General features: G+C 52.5%; 1 protein-coding gene across 1 annotated transcript; it reads right to left on the bottom strand.

Annotated features, from left to right (window-relative positions):
• Positions 1-10,493: 10,493 nt before the first annotated feature.
• LOC116245329 (uncharacterized) lies at positions 10,494-13,331 on the bottom strand. The gene has a single exon (XM_031616958.1). It carries the CDS (start codon positions 13,329-13,331, stop codon positions 10,494-10,496), a length of 2,838 nt encoding a protein of 945 aa, XP_031472818.1.
• Positions 13,332-16,228: the final 2,897 nt, after the last annotated feature.

Genomic DNA, 16,228 nt, shown 5'->3' on the forward strand with positions numbered 1-16,228 from the left:
TCTTCCGCTGCTTGCGGAAAGTGCTCGGAACACTAGGGATACACAAGGCGGATTCGTACTTCAAAAATACTTATGGTAGACCAAGTGATTTTCGCGTTAGCCCCTTTTACCCGGGAGCCGTCGCCCAAATCACATGTATGGGAGATCATTTGCATCAATCGGCTGCTGTAGTCCCTCCTGTGCCCGGTCTTCTGCTGCTCGCGGACAGCGTCGGGAACACTAGGGATACAGAAAGCGAATTCGCGCGATACTTCAAAAATATTTAATATTTATGGTAGACCAAGTGATTTTCGTGTTGGCCCTTTTTACGGGGGAGCCATCGCCCAAATCACCTATAGGTTAATGATAGGACCTAAATCCAGAACCTCCGCCGGATGTCGATCCTCTCCCAAGATCTCTCGGAGGAGCCGTCGGACAACTCTAAAATCCAGTTATTTACAATAAAGAAAACCCGGCCGGACAGGACCCCGGCTCAAAATTCCCTAGGTAGCGGTACAAGTAGGGGAACCCCAAAACTAACTAAGATTGACCTACTACAATTGACTACGAAGGTGGTGAAGCTTTACAATTTGCGAGCGATACAAATATTTAAACCTCTCACAGCTCACTCACAAACCATACAAACCACACTAGCGGCCAAACCACGCCCTTAATCCAAGTAGGTAGGTCGGCTCCTTGCGGTCGTGTCTCGGGCACAGTGCCCTCGAGGTACCACGGAAGGGAGCAAGGCCGAAGCCGGGCTAAAGCAGGAAACAAAAGCAAACTAAGATGCTTCCTAGATGCAAAAGCAAAAACTACCACCCCGATAGCTACAAGGGGGAGAAGAACACGATACCAGCCAAGGGTATTCCTTGGCGCAGCCGGATTCGGACCACGGGGTGAGAACCAGTCCCCGGGTATTGCAGCTCACGGTTCACGGATGTCGGCTGAGAAGGGCCTCCTCGAAGCGCCTACACTGATGACGAGCACCGATGAGGAAGGGCTTAGATTCGGCTTGTCGCCGATGCCGCTGGCTAGGACGCCGCCTAGAGTGTCGAGGGGGGCTGCTGCCGGGAAGCGACAGTGCCTACCTGCCTTCGTCAGAAGGGGGTTCGACCACACGCGCCGTGCGATGCCGACGGAGTGAAGGTGGCCGAGGAAGGGGGCCGGGTGTAACCGGCCAAGCCTAGACCTAACTAAGGCTGGGGTTGGTTTGGTTCGGCAGGGCTCTATAGGTAGGCTGGCTTAGTCAAGATAGGCTAGGGTTGGGGTAGGCTAGAGGGATCTTGTGGGTTTAGGAGGGAAAGTAGGTAGCCTAACTACGAGGTGAGTCTAGTCGGGCTGGTCTGGGTCGAGCCTAGGCTCAAGGTCAATGGTCACTGTTGACCAAATGCGGGTAGAGGTTGACTAAATAGGAGGTTGACTAATGGACCGAGCTTAGTAGGTCCGGGTCAAGAGGAGTCACTCGAGGTAGGCTCGAGTCAACTAGGCTAGCTTAGAAAGGAGGTGAGCTAGGTGGGGTCAATGTTTCCTACTTTAGTCTAAGGCAAGTGGGGAGGTGGCGGCTTGGGACCAGTCCAGAAGGAGTGGGTTGCTTAGGGTAGGTGGCGGCACAAGAGGGAACCTAGCTAGGTGGGATGGGACTTGGCTGGTCGTGCCAAGTGGTTGTGCCGGATCCTTGCCACGTGGCAAGATGAGGGGAGCAAGACAGAGAGAGCTAGAAAAGGGCTAGCTATTAGGGAAAGATTTGAACTCTTTCCTAACTGATAGGGAGGAGCTCGACAAAGGAGGAGAGGGAGATTTACGGCTGAGAAGAATAAGGAAGATCGGCTAGGTGGCAATGATCTTTCCTAAACGATAGGAGATGGAATCGGGAAGGTAGGGAAGGAGATCTCGCAAGGAGCCACCGGCTGGACACGTGGAAGAATGCGGGACCAAGATGGTGAGGTGGCTGATGGGCTGGCTGATGGGGTGGCAAAGGGCTAGGGAGATAGCGACACTTGGCGAGATGGAGGGCTGTGATGAAAAACGGATTAGGGTTGACGATTTCTAAAGAGACAAAATAGGGAAGGAGATTCGGCTGCTAGGGATCCTCCCTAAAAGGTTGGGGCTCGAGATCCTAGACTGATCTCGAGTGGGACATGTGTAGGCTGACTAGGACTTGACTTGGGGGAAAGTAGCTAGGATGCTGACACGTGGACAGATGGAGGGACGTAGGCCAAGGTGGGGAATTAGGGTTGAAGGGCGAAAAGTGTACCGAAAAGGAAACAAGGGGGACGCGGCCAGGGCTCTTCAGGCAGCCCTGTTTCCGGCGGACTTTTACCGGCCAAATGAAGTCCAATCACTGTGATTTTTGGATATGTTGGAACTGGGATCGAGACGATTCCGACGGTATCAAGAACGCCTTCAAACTCCCGACGGATCGCCGGGAAATGGCCGTTGAACAGGCCGGTCTGCTGCTGTGCGCTGCAGAACGACGGCAGCGACACAGAAGTGTTTCGCCACCGATTTCGATAGCCAAATGATCTCGGATCTTAATGAAATTTTAACAGAAGATATCTGAGCTTAAGACGATTCTAACGGCGTATTGTACGCATTGAAACTCCCAGGGAATCTACAGATCCAGATCAAAGAACAGCAACCTATTTCTGGAAATGACAGAATCGCGGCCGCGGAAGGTGTTCTGTTCCTGCTCCGATTTGACCGACAAACGATCTCCAATCACCACCAGATTTGGGTATGTTGTAGAGGACGTCAAGACGATTCCAACGGTATATAGATCGTCCTCTAACTCTTGGTAAATCTTCAGATATGGCTGTTTTAACAGGCGGCTGTTTCTGAACTTCCGCCTGCCGCGCGCGACCGAGAACGTGAGAGATCCGACGGCGGGAAACTTGCTTCGTTCTTCCTCTTCACCGTCCGAACTTCTTCAAGAGTGGCTTTGAAAGCCGTCGATATTGAAGACGTTGCCGTCTTCAATCTTCCCAGCGTAAGATCGGCCTCTCAACTTCTGTGTGGGTGAGAAGAAGGCACCAGAACTTACTTGTATCTTTGCACGAAGGGGGAATAAACCGTGGACAAAGGAGGGACCGTCACCGTTGGGGAAGTTCCGCCTAAGCCGTGCACCTTATGCCTGTGTCTCCAAGGACTGCGGCTCTTCAAGGTGTGTTGTGGAGGAGGAGGCGCCGTGGAGGTAGAGGACGCGAGGTGGGAGAAGACACCAACTCTCGGCTAGAGCATGGTGGGAGACGAGAAGGGAGATGCCTCGAGAGAGGAGAGAGATGAAAAACGCCCAAATGGCCACTTTACTCAAAATTTTGCTTACAATCTACAAGATCCAAAAACTTATATACATTCCTAGTGTGAGCCGGGTCTACAATCCAAATCCGGCTCTCTACCCAGACCCAAGTACTATTGGTGCAAGGCACAACCCGCCTTGCTAGGTCCCTACTTCGAAACTCAATGCTAACATGAATTTAAAGTGCATAAAGCTAAAACCGGGCCTAACACCCAATACGAAAAGCAAATGAAAAGTCCCTGAGCCTTGCGAGCCCAGGGCGGGGACCTCGTGCAGGTAACCGCCTGCACTTCGGGTTAGGGTCAAGGGCTTGGTCTCAACTCCGCCCAAGTCTTGTCTCCTCCTTTTGGACCGTAGCTGCTCCTCCCTCTCCGCCCACTGCAGCCATAAACGAGTTGCTCATAAGGTCGACATAGGTCCAAACCCAAACCGTGCCACGGTTTAGCCTCACAAGTTCACAAGGGTGTAGGCTCGATAGGTGGTAATCGACAAGCCCAGCTACACCCTACGCCACTAGTTAGGCTTGCACAGGGTCCTTCGGCCATGCTGCCCGCTGGCCGCATACATGCCCAATTTTGGCATGTATCAGTTAACCACCAGCTCGGATCGACGGACTTGACACCCTTCGACCTTGCTGCCGTCCCTCGTGTGCCCTTTCTTCACTGCGAGCGGCCATTTTTTCTTGGTTCTGCGTGCTTCCGTAGCTGTCTTTTCAGCTTCTCCTGCGTCCGGTTTTGCCTGGGCCATTTGTAGTCCACGCGGTGCGACTGCCTTCTTCTCGGCCTCCGACTGCTGTCAAGGCCTTTGTTTGGCAGGTGCTATGCAACGTGTCCTTCCCTGCCTGGCCCTCGGCCTGCAGTGCTCGCTGTTCCCCGACAGCGCCTGCGGTGTCCTTTGGGACCGGATCAGGTACACAAGTGGATTCACGAATGGTCTGGAACATTTATGGTAGACTAGGTGATTTTCGCGTTAGCCCCTTTTACCCGGGAGCGATCGCCCAAATCACCTGCGTCGGAGATTGATGCTCGGTTTGAGGGATCCCCGTTGCCTTTGCTGTTTGCTTCTTGCTTGTTTTTATCGGTTGTTCCACGACGGTTCGGTTTGATCGAGAATCTATCTCGCGTTTCAACATTATGCGCCTCCCAAGTTCCGCTTGTCCGCATGGCTATGCCGGCGTGAAGGCGGCCGTTGGGAAGCGCCTAATGTCTTGGCGCATGAGTGGCGTTGGCTGCGTCTCCCATCGGCGTCATGGCTGTTTTGGTTTGCCATGAACCGTTTGGGTGATGTGCTTGTTATATTGGTGTGGTTGACGCTAAGTTTGTTTTGCCCCTACGTTTGGTCTCTGTATTGCTGCCGCTTTGGTGGAACGCCGTCTTGTTAAGGACATTAACGCAGCCCATCCGCATGGTGTGCTGTTAGGACCGCGCCGGTGGGTCTATGAAAATCCGACCAATGCAATCCTAATCTTCCCAGGACCTTCTTGAGGCCTATCCTAAAAACCAAAATCCTAAACAATTAATTACAGATAGCTACCCGGCCGGACAGGACCCCAGCGCAAACCCAGTTAGGTAGAGTAATACAAGTCGAGGATACCCTTTCCCAAAAACCTAACTATGGATAGCCTACTACAAGAACACTATCAGGGTCGGCGAGGCCTTACAAACGTGAGCGATACAAATATGAAATCTCTCACAACTCACTCACAAACCACGCAAACCACTACTAACGACCAAACCACACCCAACAAAAGCAAATAGGGGGGTCTTGCTCCTTGTGGTCGTGTCTCGGGCACAGTGCCCTAGAGGTACCTCACGGGGGAGCAGGGCCGAAGCCAAGGCGAAAGCAAACAGAAAACAACTAAGACGCCATACTAAACAAACGAAAGCAAATGCCCACCCGTGCTACAAGGGGGATCAAGAGTATACCGGCCAAGGAAAGTCCTTGGCGTAGCCGGATAAGCACCCGGGGTGATAACCAACCCCCGGGTATTGCAGCTTGCTGTTCAAGAAGGCCGGTTGAGGAGAGCCTCCTCGGATGCATGCTGCACTCTTCAGTCCGCTGGCCGAATGGCGCTGGGCGTTGAACTCGCCGCTGAAATCCTGGCCGACGCGCCTGAGGAAGTGGTCGCTCGCCGCTGGCCGAGTGCTGGCGCTGTCGCTGGACGTGCGTCTACAGAGTTGATGCAGATGACGGGCCGCCTGGAAGGAACCGAGCGTCAAGATGCTTGCGGACGACGGCAGAAAAGATGCGGGCCGCGCGTAGGACTGCCGGCGCCGAGGACGTTTGGCGCTGAAGGGAACGCGGCTGGAGACCGATGCCGTGAGGGTGGCCGCTGCCGGAGGGGACGACGCTGTCGTGGCCGGAAGGGCCGCCTGTGTGCCGAGGGGGGCTGCTGCCAGAAGGGCAGTGCCTACCTACCTACCGTCGGGTATGGCTCGGCCACGCTCGTCGCTGGATTCCGACGGTGAGGGTCGCGGCCGAGGTGTTGAGCCGGAATAGACCGGCGAGACCTACTCCTAACTAAGGCTGGGGTTGGCTCGGTTCGACTGGGCTCTACTAGGTAGGTTGGTCTAGTCAAGATGGGCTCGGTTTGGGGTAGGCTAGTCAGATCGCGGTGTAGGTGCGAAATGGGTAACCTAGCTAAGAGAGGCTTACGGGGGTGGCTTAGGTTGAGCCTAAGCTCGGGTTTGGACAAAGTTGACCGAATGAGGTTAAGGACGACTACGTGGGTGGTTGACTAAGGGACCTAGCTCAGTGGGTCCGGGTTGACTAGGTCAAGGGGCACTCGAGCTAGACTCGAGCCAACTAGGGTGGCTTGAACTCAAGAGGGCTCGGTAGGGTGCATGGACCTAATGTTGACTAAGGTTGAGAGAAGTGATGTCGGTCTAGGTAGGCTCAGTCAAACGGGTTAACCTAAGGGCGAGGGTGGTGCGAGAAGATGACTAGGAGGACTCGGTTGACTTGGCTGGTCGTGCCAAGAAGGTGCACCACGATCCTACCACGTGGCAAGATCAACGACCGACAGAGATCACGCGGAATCAATCACGCGTAGAGGAAATGTGAGGAGGAATTACCTAAATGGTAGGGGAGAAGATTGAAAGAAATCGAATGAACCTGGACAGAATTCTGGGTCAATTCTCTTGATCCCTCGGGAATTCTCAACAAGGCTGGGATGGCGCCACGTGGAGAGATGAGAGGCTAAGATTTGACGCGGTAAGAAGGTGGAGACGAATGCGGCAAGGAGATGACGACGCGCCAAGGGTTTCCTAAAACAGCTAAGGTAAGAGGCTAACGGGTGGCTGCGTGGAGCGAGCTGGGCGTTGCGTCAAAACGCGTGGGACCCAGCTAGATCGCGCGACACGCGGAAGGCTGGGGTGGTACGAGGTGGCGAGCTGACAGGATGATGACACGTGGCAGAATCAACGGACAAGGGAAGGACACGAGTACTAACCTTAGCGACGACCGGCTGCAAGAAGGGGCGGATCACTCTCGGGCGGCGGCTAGGGTTTGACTTCACCTCCTTGTTGTCCAAAATGCCCTCCTCGAGTACGCTTTGAAACTTTAGAGGCGGAGGGTATTCTGGTCTGGAGACACCGGAATTAATGGTGCTGGCCGGAAGTTGCAGACCTTGACCGCAAATCTTCGGATTCCGGTGGAAGTTGGATTTGGAGTTCCACCCGCTAGAATACGCTCAAATTGACTTATTCTATTCAGCTTCGCTCGGCGATTCTAATGGGCTACTTATAAATCTCAAACCACGAACACAACTGCAGATTCTTGAACTTTTGTGCTGCTGATCCGTAGTTAGAGAAAACAATTGAACCGCTCACTTTAATCGGATCTTTTGAGCCTTTTTCTATGCGGATTCAAGTGGAACGGGGAGAAGGTTGAGCCTTATGATTTACCGTACTTCTCCAAAACGTGTAAGAGGCTTCTTAAGACTGTTTTTTACCGTCTTCTCCGGATCAACCTTCGGGTATGCCGAGGTCAAATCCAGGGAATAAAGCAAATTCACCCGCAAGCAACCTCAACGCAAATTCGGGCGAATCCAAGGCAATCAAAAGTACTAACCTGGTCGTTTTGATGAAGCCGTGGATGTACCGCACCTTCACCCTTCCCGATCTCAACTTCAGCCTCTATTCTTCTTCGTGATTAAGAAGAACGCACCGAACTTGATTAGATCTTCAATCCGGGGTATTTGTCGTGGACGAAGGAGGGACCACCACCGTGGAGGGGATCCGCCTAAGCCTTTGCTGCCTTATGCCGGTGTCTAGGGACTTTGGCTCGTCAAGGACAGGATTTGGGGAGATTGGAAGCACCTTGGAGGTAGAGGACGTGAGGGGGGAGAAGACGCCAGGCTCGGGTGAGCAAGGTGGGAGAGGAGAAGGAGAGAGAGACCTCGAGAGAGGAGAGAGAAGAATTCCGAACAAATGATTTCTTAATCTCAAAATTGCATATTCTGTACATGATCCAAAAAGTGTATATACAAGTCCAAATGAAGCGGGTTTGTATTTCTTAACCCGCGCTAGATCTAATCCAACAACTAATGCGCCGAGCACACCCCGCTCGGCCTGGGTCTCAAGTTCAAAACTCGTGGTGATCAAAGAATGACTAATTACGAAAGCAAAGGATCGAAAATCGCTAAGTGCTGAAAAGAAACGAGCGGCCTAGCGCCTAAGCTCGAAAATCAAATGAATCGTCCCTGAGCCTTGTGAGCCCAGGGCGGGGACCTCGTGTGGGTTGCCGCCCACACTTCGGTTTGATGCGCATGGGCTAGGTCTGTTTGACTTAGCCAATTGCCTAGGATTCTAGGTCTTAGAATCGGCTCAAGCGTCTAGGTTGACCGGACTCACATTAGGGGTTAACTTGACTAACTCGGTGAGTCCAACACTTAGTTCAGAAACGTCTTGAAGCCTATCCGGTTTGAGCACCTCTTCGGACCTGGTTGCTCCTCCCACTCCTCCCGCTGCAACCTGAGTTGGTGCTGCTTCATCCTCTTGAGTCGAGTCTGCGACATGCTCCATGGTCTGAGCCCACAACTCAGACGCCTTGCGTTTCAGCCGGCTAGGTCCGGCCTGCTCTGTCGGCTCTGTTGGCTTTGGGTCGGGACCAAGAGATTGGTCCGTAACGGCTAGGTCCGGCCTGCTCTGTCGGCTCGAGCGCTAGAAGAGGGGAAGCGGTGGAATACTGACCCGAACTCTTCCCAAGAAGTTCCTCGATCTGGACGCTCCCATTCCACGAGTACCTCATGCCTCGTCCTACCTTGGCGTTGGACGTATCTGTGCTTTAGGATACGGTAGGGTGTTGGCAACTGTTCCGGCACCTGCTCTATCATTGTTGGTACATCCCCATGATGCTGCTTAAGCCGTGTGACATGGAATACGGGGTGTACTAACGCTGCTCTTGGAAGGCCTATCCTGTAGGCTGCCTTTCCAACCTTTTGTAATACCGGATATGGACCATAATAGCGAGGTAACAGTTTTGAGTAGGGCTGGCCCATCAACGACCTCTGCTTTAGAGGTAACCTCTTCAGCCACACATACTGGCCCACTTCGAATTCGCGGTCTTTCCTACCCTTGTTATACACTTGTCTCATGCGGTTCTGCGCCTTGGCGATATTCTGCTTGAGTGCGTCGAGAACTTCCTCCCGTGTGCGCAGTTCACAGTCAATTTGGTCGTCCTCAGTTGTGCCTCCTTCATACCTTGGTATAGCAGGAGGAGGGAACCCGTATACACCCTCATATGGGGTCATGCCCGTGGACGAATGCAGACTAGTGTTATACGACCATTCTGCCCATGGTAAAAATTTTACCCATGTATTTGGTCGTTCTCCCGCGTAGCATCTCAGGTAGGTCTCTAGAGACCGGTTCACGATTTCGCTCTGACCATCTGTCTGTGGATGGTGGGCCGTGCTGAAGTTAAGCGTTGTACCCATTAACTTCATATACTCCTGCCAGAACGCACTGAGAAAGATCGAGTCACGGTCGCACACGACCGACTGTGGCATTCCGTGGAGCTTGCCGATAAATTCTTGGTACACGCTGGCCACCATTGGCCCTTGATACGAACGTGGCAAGGGAGCGAAGTGGCTATACTTGGTGAGTCTATCCACTACCACAAGCACAGCTTCCTTGCCTTCAGAGCGGGGCATGGCGTCTATGAAATCCATGGTTACATCGGTCCATGGCTTCGTGGGTATGGGGAGGGGATTCAAGTGACCTGGAGGCTTGATTGCCTCGTATTTCTCCCTCTGACATACCACGCACTTTCTAATGAAACGTTGTACGTCTGCCTTCATGCCGCGCCACCAAAACTGGGCTTTTATTCTGCCAAGGGTTTTTGAAACCCCCTCATGACCTGCGGCTGGAGTGTCATGGAAGTGTTGCAAGAGTTCTTGCTTAAGCCTAGAGTTAGGAGGAATCACTGCGCGATTCTTCCTAAATAAGAGATTCCCCCTGACCGTTTATAGAGGGATAGATCCTGGATTTTGTTCTATGGACGCTCGAATTAACCTCAAGGATTGATCTTCTCGCTGCTCTTGGGTTAATCGTCCCCATATGTCAGTCTCTACCACAGAGAGGGTCATAAACTGCTCGGTCAGTCGGGAAAGAGAGTCTGCCACTGTGTTATCCGGACCTTTCTTATACTCAATCTCAAAATCGTATCCTAGCAGCTTGGCCAGCCAACGCTGTTGGGTAGGCGTGGATACTCTTTGTTTGAGCATGTACTTTAACGAATTCTGGTCTGTTTTGACTACGAATCTGCGCCCTATCAGGTAAGGCCGCCACTTTTCAACTGCCAATACTATCGCTAAGAGCTCTTTCTCGTATGTAGAAAGAGGTTTTGCCCTACTGGTTAGGGCCTTTGACATATAGGCGATAGGATGGCCTTCTTGACTCAAGACGGCCCCGACTCCAACATCACACGCATCCGTCTCGATTGTAAATTGTTTGTTGAAGTCCGGTAGGGTAAGCACTGGCGCAGTCATAAGGGCATTTTTCAACTTATCAAAGGCTGCCCTAGCCTTGTCTGACCATTGAAAGGCCCCTTTCTTCAACATCTGGGTTAAGGGCTGAGCTATGAACCCATAACCTTGGATGAAGCGTCTATAGTAGCCCGTAAGGCCTAGAAAGCCTCTGAGTCCTTTCAGATCCTTAGGCAGTGGCCATCTTTGCATGGCGTCCAATTTTTTTGGGTCTGCCCGAACCCCTTGTTGTCACACGATGTGCCCAAGATAACCAATGCTCGGTTGTCCAAAGCTGCATTTGGACCGTTTTGCATACAGTTGGTTATCACGTAGCACCTGAAGAGCTGTTGCAAGGTGTTTCTCATGCAATTCCTCTGTCTGACTATATATTAGAATGTCGTCAAAGAAGACCAATATAAAATCTCGGAGGTATTGACGAAAGACATCGTTCATGCACCTTTGAAATGTTGCCGGTGCATTAGTTAGACCGAAGGGCATAACGAGGAATTCGTAGTGCCCATCATGTGTCCTGAATGCCGTTTTGGGGACGTCATCCTTACACATTCTGATTTGATGGTAGCCGGCTCTCAAGTCTATCTTGGAGAATATGGTCGCCCCGGCTAGCTCATCCAACAACTCATCGATGACAGGTATAGGGTGCCTATCCTTCACCGTGGCTTCGTTCAGGGCGCGGTAATCAATACAAAAGCGCCATGTATTGTCCTTCTTCTTCACGAGCAAGACTGGAGAAGAAAAAGGACTGCTGCTTGGCTGAACTATGCCACTCTCTAACATCTCCTTAACCAGACGCTCTATTTCGGCCTTCTGGTTATACCCATATCTGTAGGGCCGCACGTTGACTGGTTCGGCCCCTTGGGTCATCACGATTCGATGGTCGTAGGAACGAGGAGGAGGTAGTCCTTTTGGCTCCTCGAACAAATCCTCATATCGGTCCAACACCGACTGTATCCGTGGAGGCACAATCTCTTCGTGCTCCTCTCTAGATGGCACATCCGTAGCTAGTGCCATCACCCAACACGCTGGTTGGTCTGCCTCTATAGCTCGTAAGGCAGCCTTGGGACGTGTAGTGCTCGTGATGCCTTGTAAGGTCATCGGCTCATCTTCTCCGTCGGGCGTGAAGGTCATGCTAAAGTTCTTCACGTCCCATGATATGATACCCAAGGTAAAAAACCAGGGCATTCCGAGAATCAAATCCACTCCATCGAGTGGAATAACCAAGAAATCAATTTTGAAGGGCTTTTTCTTGATGACGACTTCCATGTTCTTCCCTTCGTTAAGGAATTTCAGCCTTAGACCCCCTCCCACGACTATTGTTTGGGGTGAGCTGGATTCGAGGGGCACCTTACACTTTTTAGCTGCTTCCTCAGTTAGGAAGTTTCGTGTGGCCCCATTGTCCAACAAAATGAGGATCTTCTTGCCGTTGATCCTCCCAAACACTCGAAATGAATTGGGCTTGTTTGGGTCTTGCATCGATTGAAGAGACTCGGCCTCTGTGGGTTTCTCCTCTTTGGCGGGAGTCTCTTCCTTGGCTACTTCTTTTTTCTTCTCGGTCTTTTTAATTCTGCGCTTTTGAACTACCTCTTCCTCTGAAGAGGACGAGCTGGACTCGTATGAAGCGCTGGAGGATGAGTCACTATCTGTACACGAGCTTGATTCTTCATCGCTTATCACTTGTACCCTGAAGTAGGCTGGGCACTTGTGATACTTATCCCATTTACCCTCACACCTATAGCACAGACCTTTGCGTCTGTATTCCTCAATTTGTTGAGGCGTGAGGTAGCGTAGGGGCGGTTTCTTGCCCTGCCCTTGATTGGAGTTCTGGTAGGGCCGTGGTTCGTTCCCTCTTTTGAAGGGAACTATCTCCTTTCGAGTATTGCGAGAAGCAGAGGGATAGGAGCTTCGTTTCCTCTGTTTATCAAACTTATGAGCCTTTTTCTCGGCTCTTCTTTCCTCGATTCTCTCTTCGTAGAGACGGGCCATGGCTATGCATTCTTCCAACTTTTCAAAGTGGTGAATTTTCATTTCCCGCTTTATATCATTTCTAAGGCCTCCTTTAAAAGCGCCGATGAGGGCCTTTTCAGGCCACCTTACCATGCTAGCTAGGCGCTCGAACTGCCTTTTGTAGGTTGGCACGGTAGTGGTCTGGACCAAATTCTTTAAGTCCTCATCGTAATCAATAAATGTTGAGTCCCCAAATTGGAGTTGGAGACTGGCCTTATACTTTTCCCAGGTTTGTTCTTCATTATTGTGGTTAAACCACAAATAATGCGTTGTAGCTTCTCCGGTCATGTTGGCCGTAGCTATCTCAATCCATTCTGCCTCGGGAACGTGGTGACAAAGGAAGTACCGCTCTGCCATGAAGAGCCATTCTCTCAAGTGTTCCCCATTGAACTTAGGGAACTCATATCGGACTGAGGGTGTCCGTCGCTCTTCTTGCCTTTGGTGGAATCGAGACCCTCTTCTTTGACGAGCTGGAGACTCGTCTTGCTCCCCTTCGGACGTGAGCTCTACTCGGTTTTGGCTATGGTGTCCAAATCGTGGTGCTCGGGGAGTCCTATCATCGTAGGCATCCTGTTGATGCCTGCCTTGAGGAGGCGCCATGGTATTGCGCCGACCTCCTTCTGTACTCATCCCAATATGAGAGATGTTATTGGGATCGACCTCAGTGTCGGTTTGATAGTTTGGTGCAACTAACAAACCCTTACCCTTGTCTGGGCGTGTATTCGGGCCCTGAGTAGCCCTCTCTGTACCTTGTTGCTGGTTTGAGGTTAGAACCCTAAACATTGCTCGTACTTCATCCATTTCGTTCTGTTGGTTCCTCCTCATTACGGCTAAGTCTTTGTGGAGTTCGCCGAATTGTCTCTCTATATCCCTCCGTCTATGGTTTTCGGCCTTATCCATGTCTCGACGGTACTGGCTGAATTCTCGCTCAAGGTTGCCAAGACGGTTGATAGTATGCTCGGATATCTCCATGTTGGAAACCCTATGAGCGACTTCTTGAGGGTCCGAAGTGGTTTCCTCAAGCACGGGCTCGTCGGGGTTCAAGTTTTTCTTCGACTTGGCCATTTGTAAAATCTGGTTGGACCAGCGCCAAGGATGCACTATGCTAAGGAAATCCTAACTACGAAAATCCAAAAACTGTCTACACTTCCACTCTTAAGTCTGAAATCCAAATAGAAGACTAGCTGCCACTCTCAATTCTGCCCACGCTGCTGCTACTCAAGCTGCCGCGCGTGAGGCCTAAGGCGAGGGAGACGGGTTGGCCCGCCTAATGCCGCACTTCGCCTAAGTGCCTCGGCAATCACACTTCGCTCTCGGCCGGGCTCTAGGAGCCTAAATCACCGCACTCTCCTAGTGCCTCGGTGACGCACCTCGAGCTTGGCTGCCCTCGGGTGTACAAGGCGTACAACCCTACACTTGCCAAGAGTGGACAAGCGAAGCCTAGATCTACGCAACTAAAGAAAACCGTGGCTGGACTCTGACCGCTGTACTGGCACTAGAAAACCCGAATCGGAAAAGAAGACCACTGAAATAATCAGAAAACCACAAGAAATCCGCTGGCACTGCCCATTGATGTCGACGCTGTGAAGGTCCAAGTGCTCAAACTGCGGATATTCCTCAAGAGGCGCTCTGATACCAATTGTTAGGACCGCACCGGTGGGTCTAAGAAAATCCGACCAATGCAATCCTAATCTTCCCAGGACCTTCTTGAGGCCTATCCTAAAAACCCAAATCCTAAACAATTAATTACAGATAGCTACCCGGCCGGACAGGACCCCAGCGCAAACCCAGTTAGGTAGAGTAATACAAGTCGAGGATACCCTTTCCCAAAAACCTAACTACGGATAGCCTACTACAAGAACACAAGCAGGGTCGGCGAGGCCTTACAAACGTGAGCGATACAAATATGAAATCTCTCACAACTCACTCACAAACCACGCAAACCACTACTAACGACCAAACCACACCCAACAAAAGCAACTAGGGGGGTCTTGCTCCTTGTGGTCGTGTCTCGGGCACAGTGCCCTAGAGGTACCTCACGGGGGAGCAGGGCCGAAGCCAAGGCGAAAGCAAACAGAAAACAACTAAGATGCTATACTAAACAAACGAAAGCAAATGCCCACCCGTGCTACAAGGGGGATCAACAGTATACCGGCCAAGGAAAGTCCTTGGCGTAGCCGGATAAGCACCCTGGGTGATAACCAACCCCCGGGTATTGCAGCTTGCTGTTCAAGAAGGCCGGTTGAGGAGAGCCTCCTCGGATGCTTGCTGCACTCTTCAGTCCGCTGGCCGAATGGCGCTGGGCGTTGAACTCGCCGCTGAAATCCTGGCCGACGCGCCTGAGGAAGTGGCCGCTCGCCGCTGGCCGAGTGCTCGCGCTGTCGCTGGACGTGCGTCTACAGAGTTGACGCAGATGACGGGCCGCCTGGAAGGAACCGAGCATCAAGATGCTTGCGGATGACGGCAGAAAAGATGCGGGCCGCGCGTAGGACTGCCGGCGCCGAGGACGTTTGGCGCTGAAGGGAACGCGGCTGGAGACCGATGCCGTGAGGGTGGCCGCTGTCGGAGGGGACGACGCTGTCGTGGCCGGAAGGGCCGCCTGTGTGCCGAGGGGGGCTGCTGCCAGAAGGGCAGCGCCTACCTACCTGCCGTCGGGTATGGCTCGGCCACGCTCGTCGCTGGATTCCGACGGTGAGGGTCGCGGCCGAGGTGTTGAGCCGGAATAGACCGGCGAGACCTACTCCTAACTAAGGCTGGGGTTGGCTCGGTTCGACTGGGCTCTACTAGGTAGGTTGGTCTAGTCAAGATGGGCTCGGTTTGGGGTAGGCTAGTCAGATCGCGGCGTAGGTGTGAAATGGGTAACCTAGCTAAGAGAGGCTTACGGGGGTGGCTTAGGTTGAGCCTAAGCTCGGGTTTGGACAAAGTTGACCGAATGAGGTTAAGGACGACTACGTGGGTGGTTGACTAAGGGACCTAGCTCAGTGGGTCCGGGTTGACTAGGTCAAGGGGCACTCGAGCTAGACTCGAGCCAACTAGGGTGGCTTGAACTCAAGAGGGCTCGGTAGGGTGCATGGACCTAATGTTGACTAAGGTTGAGAGAAGTGATGTCGGTCTAGGTAGGCTCAGTCAAACGGGTTAACCTAAGGGCGAGGGTGGTGTGAGAAGATGACTAGGAGGACTCGGTTGACTTGGCTGGTCGTGCCAAGAAGGTGCACCACGATCCTGCCACGTGGCAAGATCAACGACCGACAGAGATCACGCGGAATCAATCACGCGTAGAGGAAATGCGAGGAGGAATTACCTAAATGGTAGGGGAGAAGATTGAAAGAAATCGAATGAACCTGGACAGAATTCTGGGTCAATTCTCTTGATCCCTCGGGAATTCTCAACAAGGCTGGGATGGCGCCACGTGGAGAGATGAGAGGCTAAGATTTGACGCGGTAAGAAGGTGGAGACGAATGCGGCAAGGAGATGACGACGCGCCAAGGGTTTCCTAAAACAGCTAAGGTAAGAGGCTAACGGGTGGCTGTGTGGAGCGAGCTGGGCGTTGCGTCAAAACGCGTGGGACCCAGCTAGATCGCGCGAGGAGATGCTGGCTGAGGTGGCTGATGGAGGGCACTCGGATGGTTGACACCTGGCAGGATGAAGGGGTGAGGCGACGCTGAGGCTAGGGTTGACTCGAATGGATATTGCGAGAAAGCAAGGAGGAGCGGCGGCTACAGATTTGACCTAAATGATTGGCAGCTCGTGATCCTAGGACAATCTCGAGCAGGGACACGCGGAAGGCTGGGGTGGTACGAGGTGGCCAGCTGACAGGATGATGACACGTGGCAGAATCAACGGACAAGGGAAGGACACGAGTACTAACCTTAGCGACGACCGGCTGCAAGAAGGGGCAGATCACTCTCGGGCGGCGGCTAGGGTTTGACTTCACCTCCTTGTTGTCCAAAATGCCCTCCTCG

The sequence above is a fragment of the Nymphaea colorata genome, unplaced genomic scaffold, assembly GCF_008831285.2.
Source record: "Nymphaea colorata isolate Beijing-Zhang1983 unplaced genomic scaffold, ASM883128v2 scaffold0642, whole genome shotgun sequence".
Classification (NCBI taxonomy): domain Eukaryota; kingdom Viridiplantae; phylum Streptophyta; class Magnoliopsida; order Nymphaeales; family Nymphaeaceae; genus Nymphaea; species Nymphaea colorata.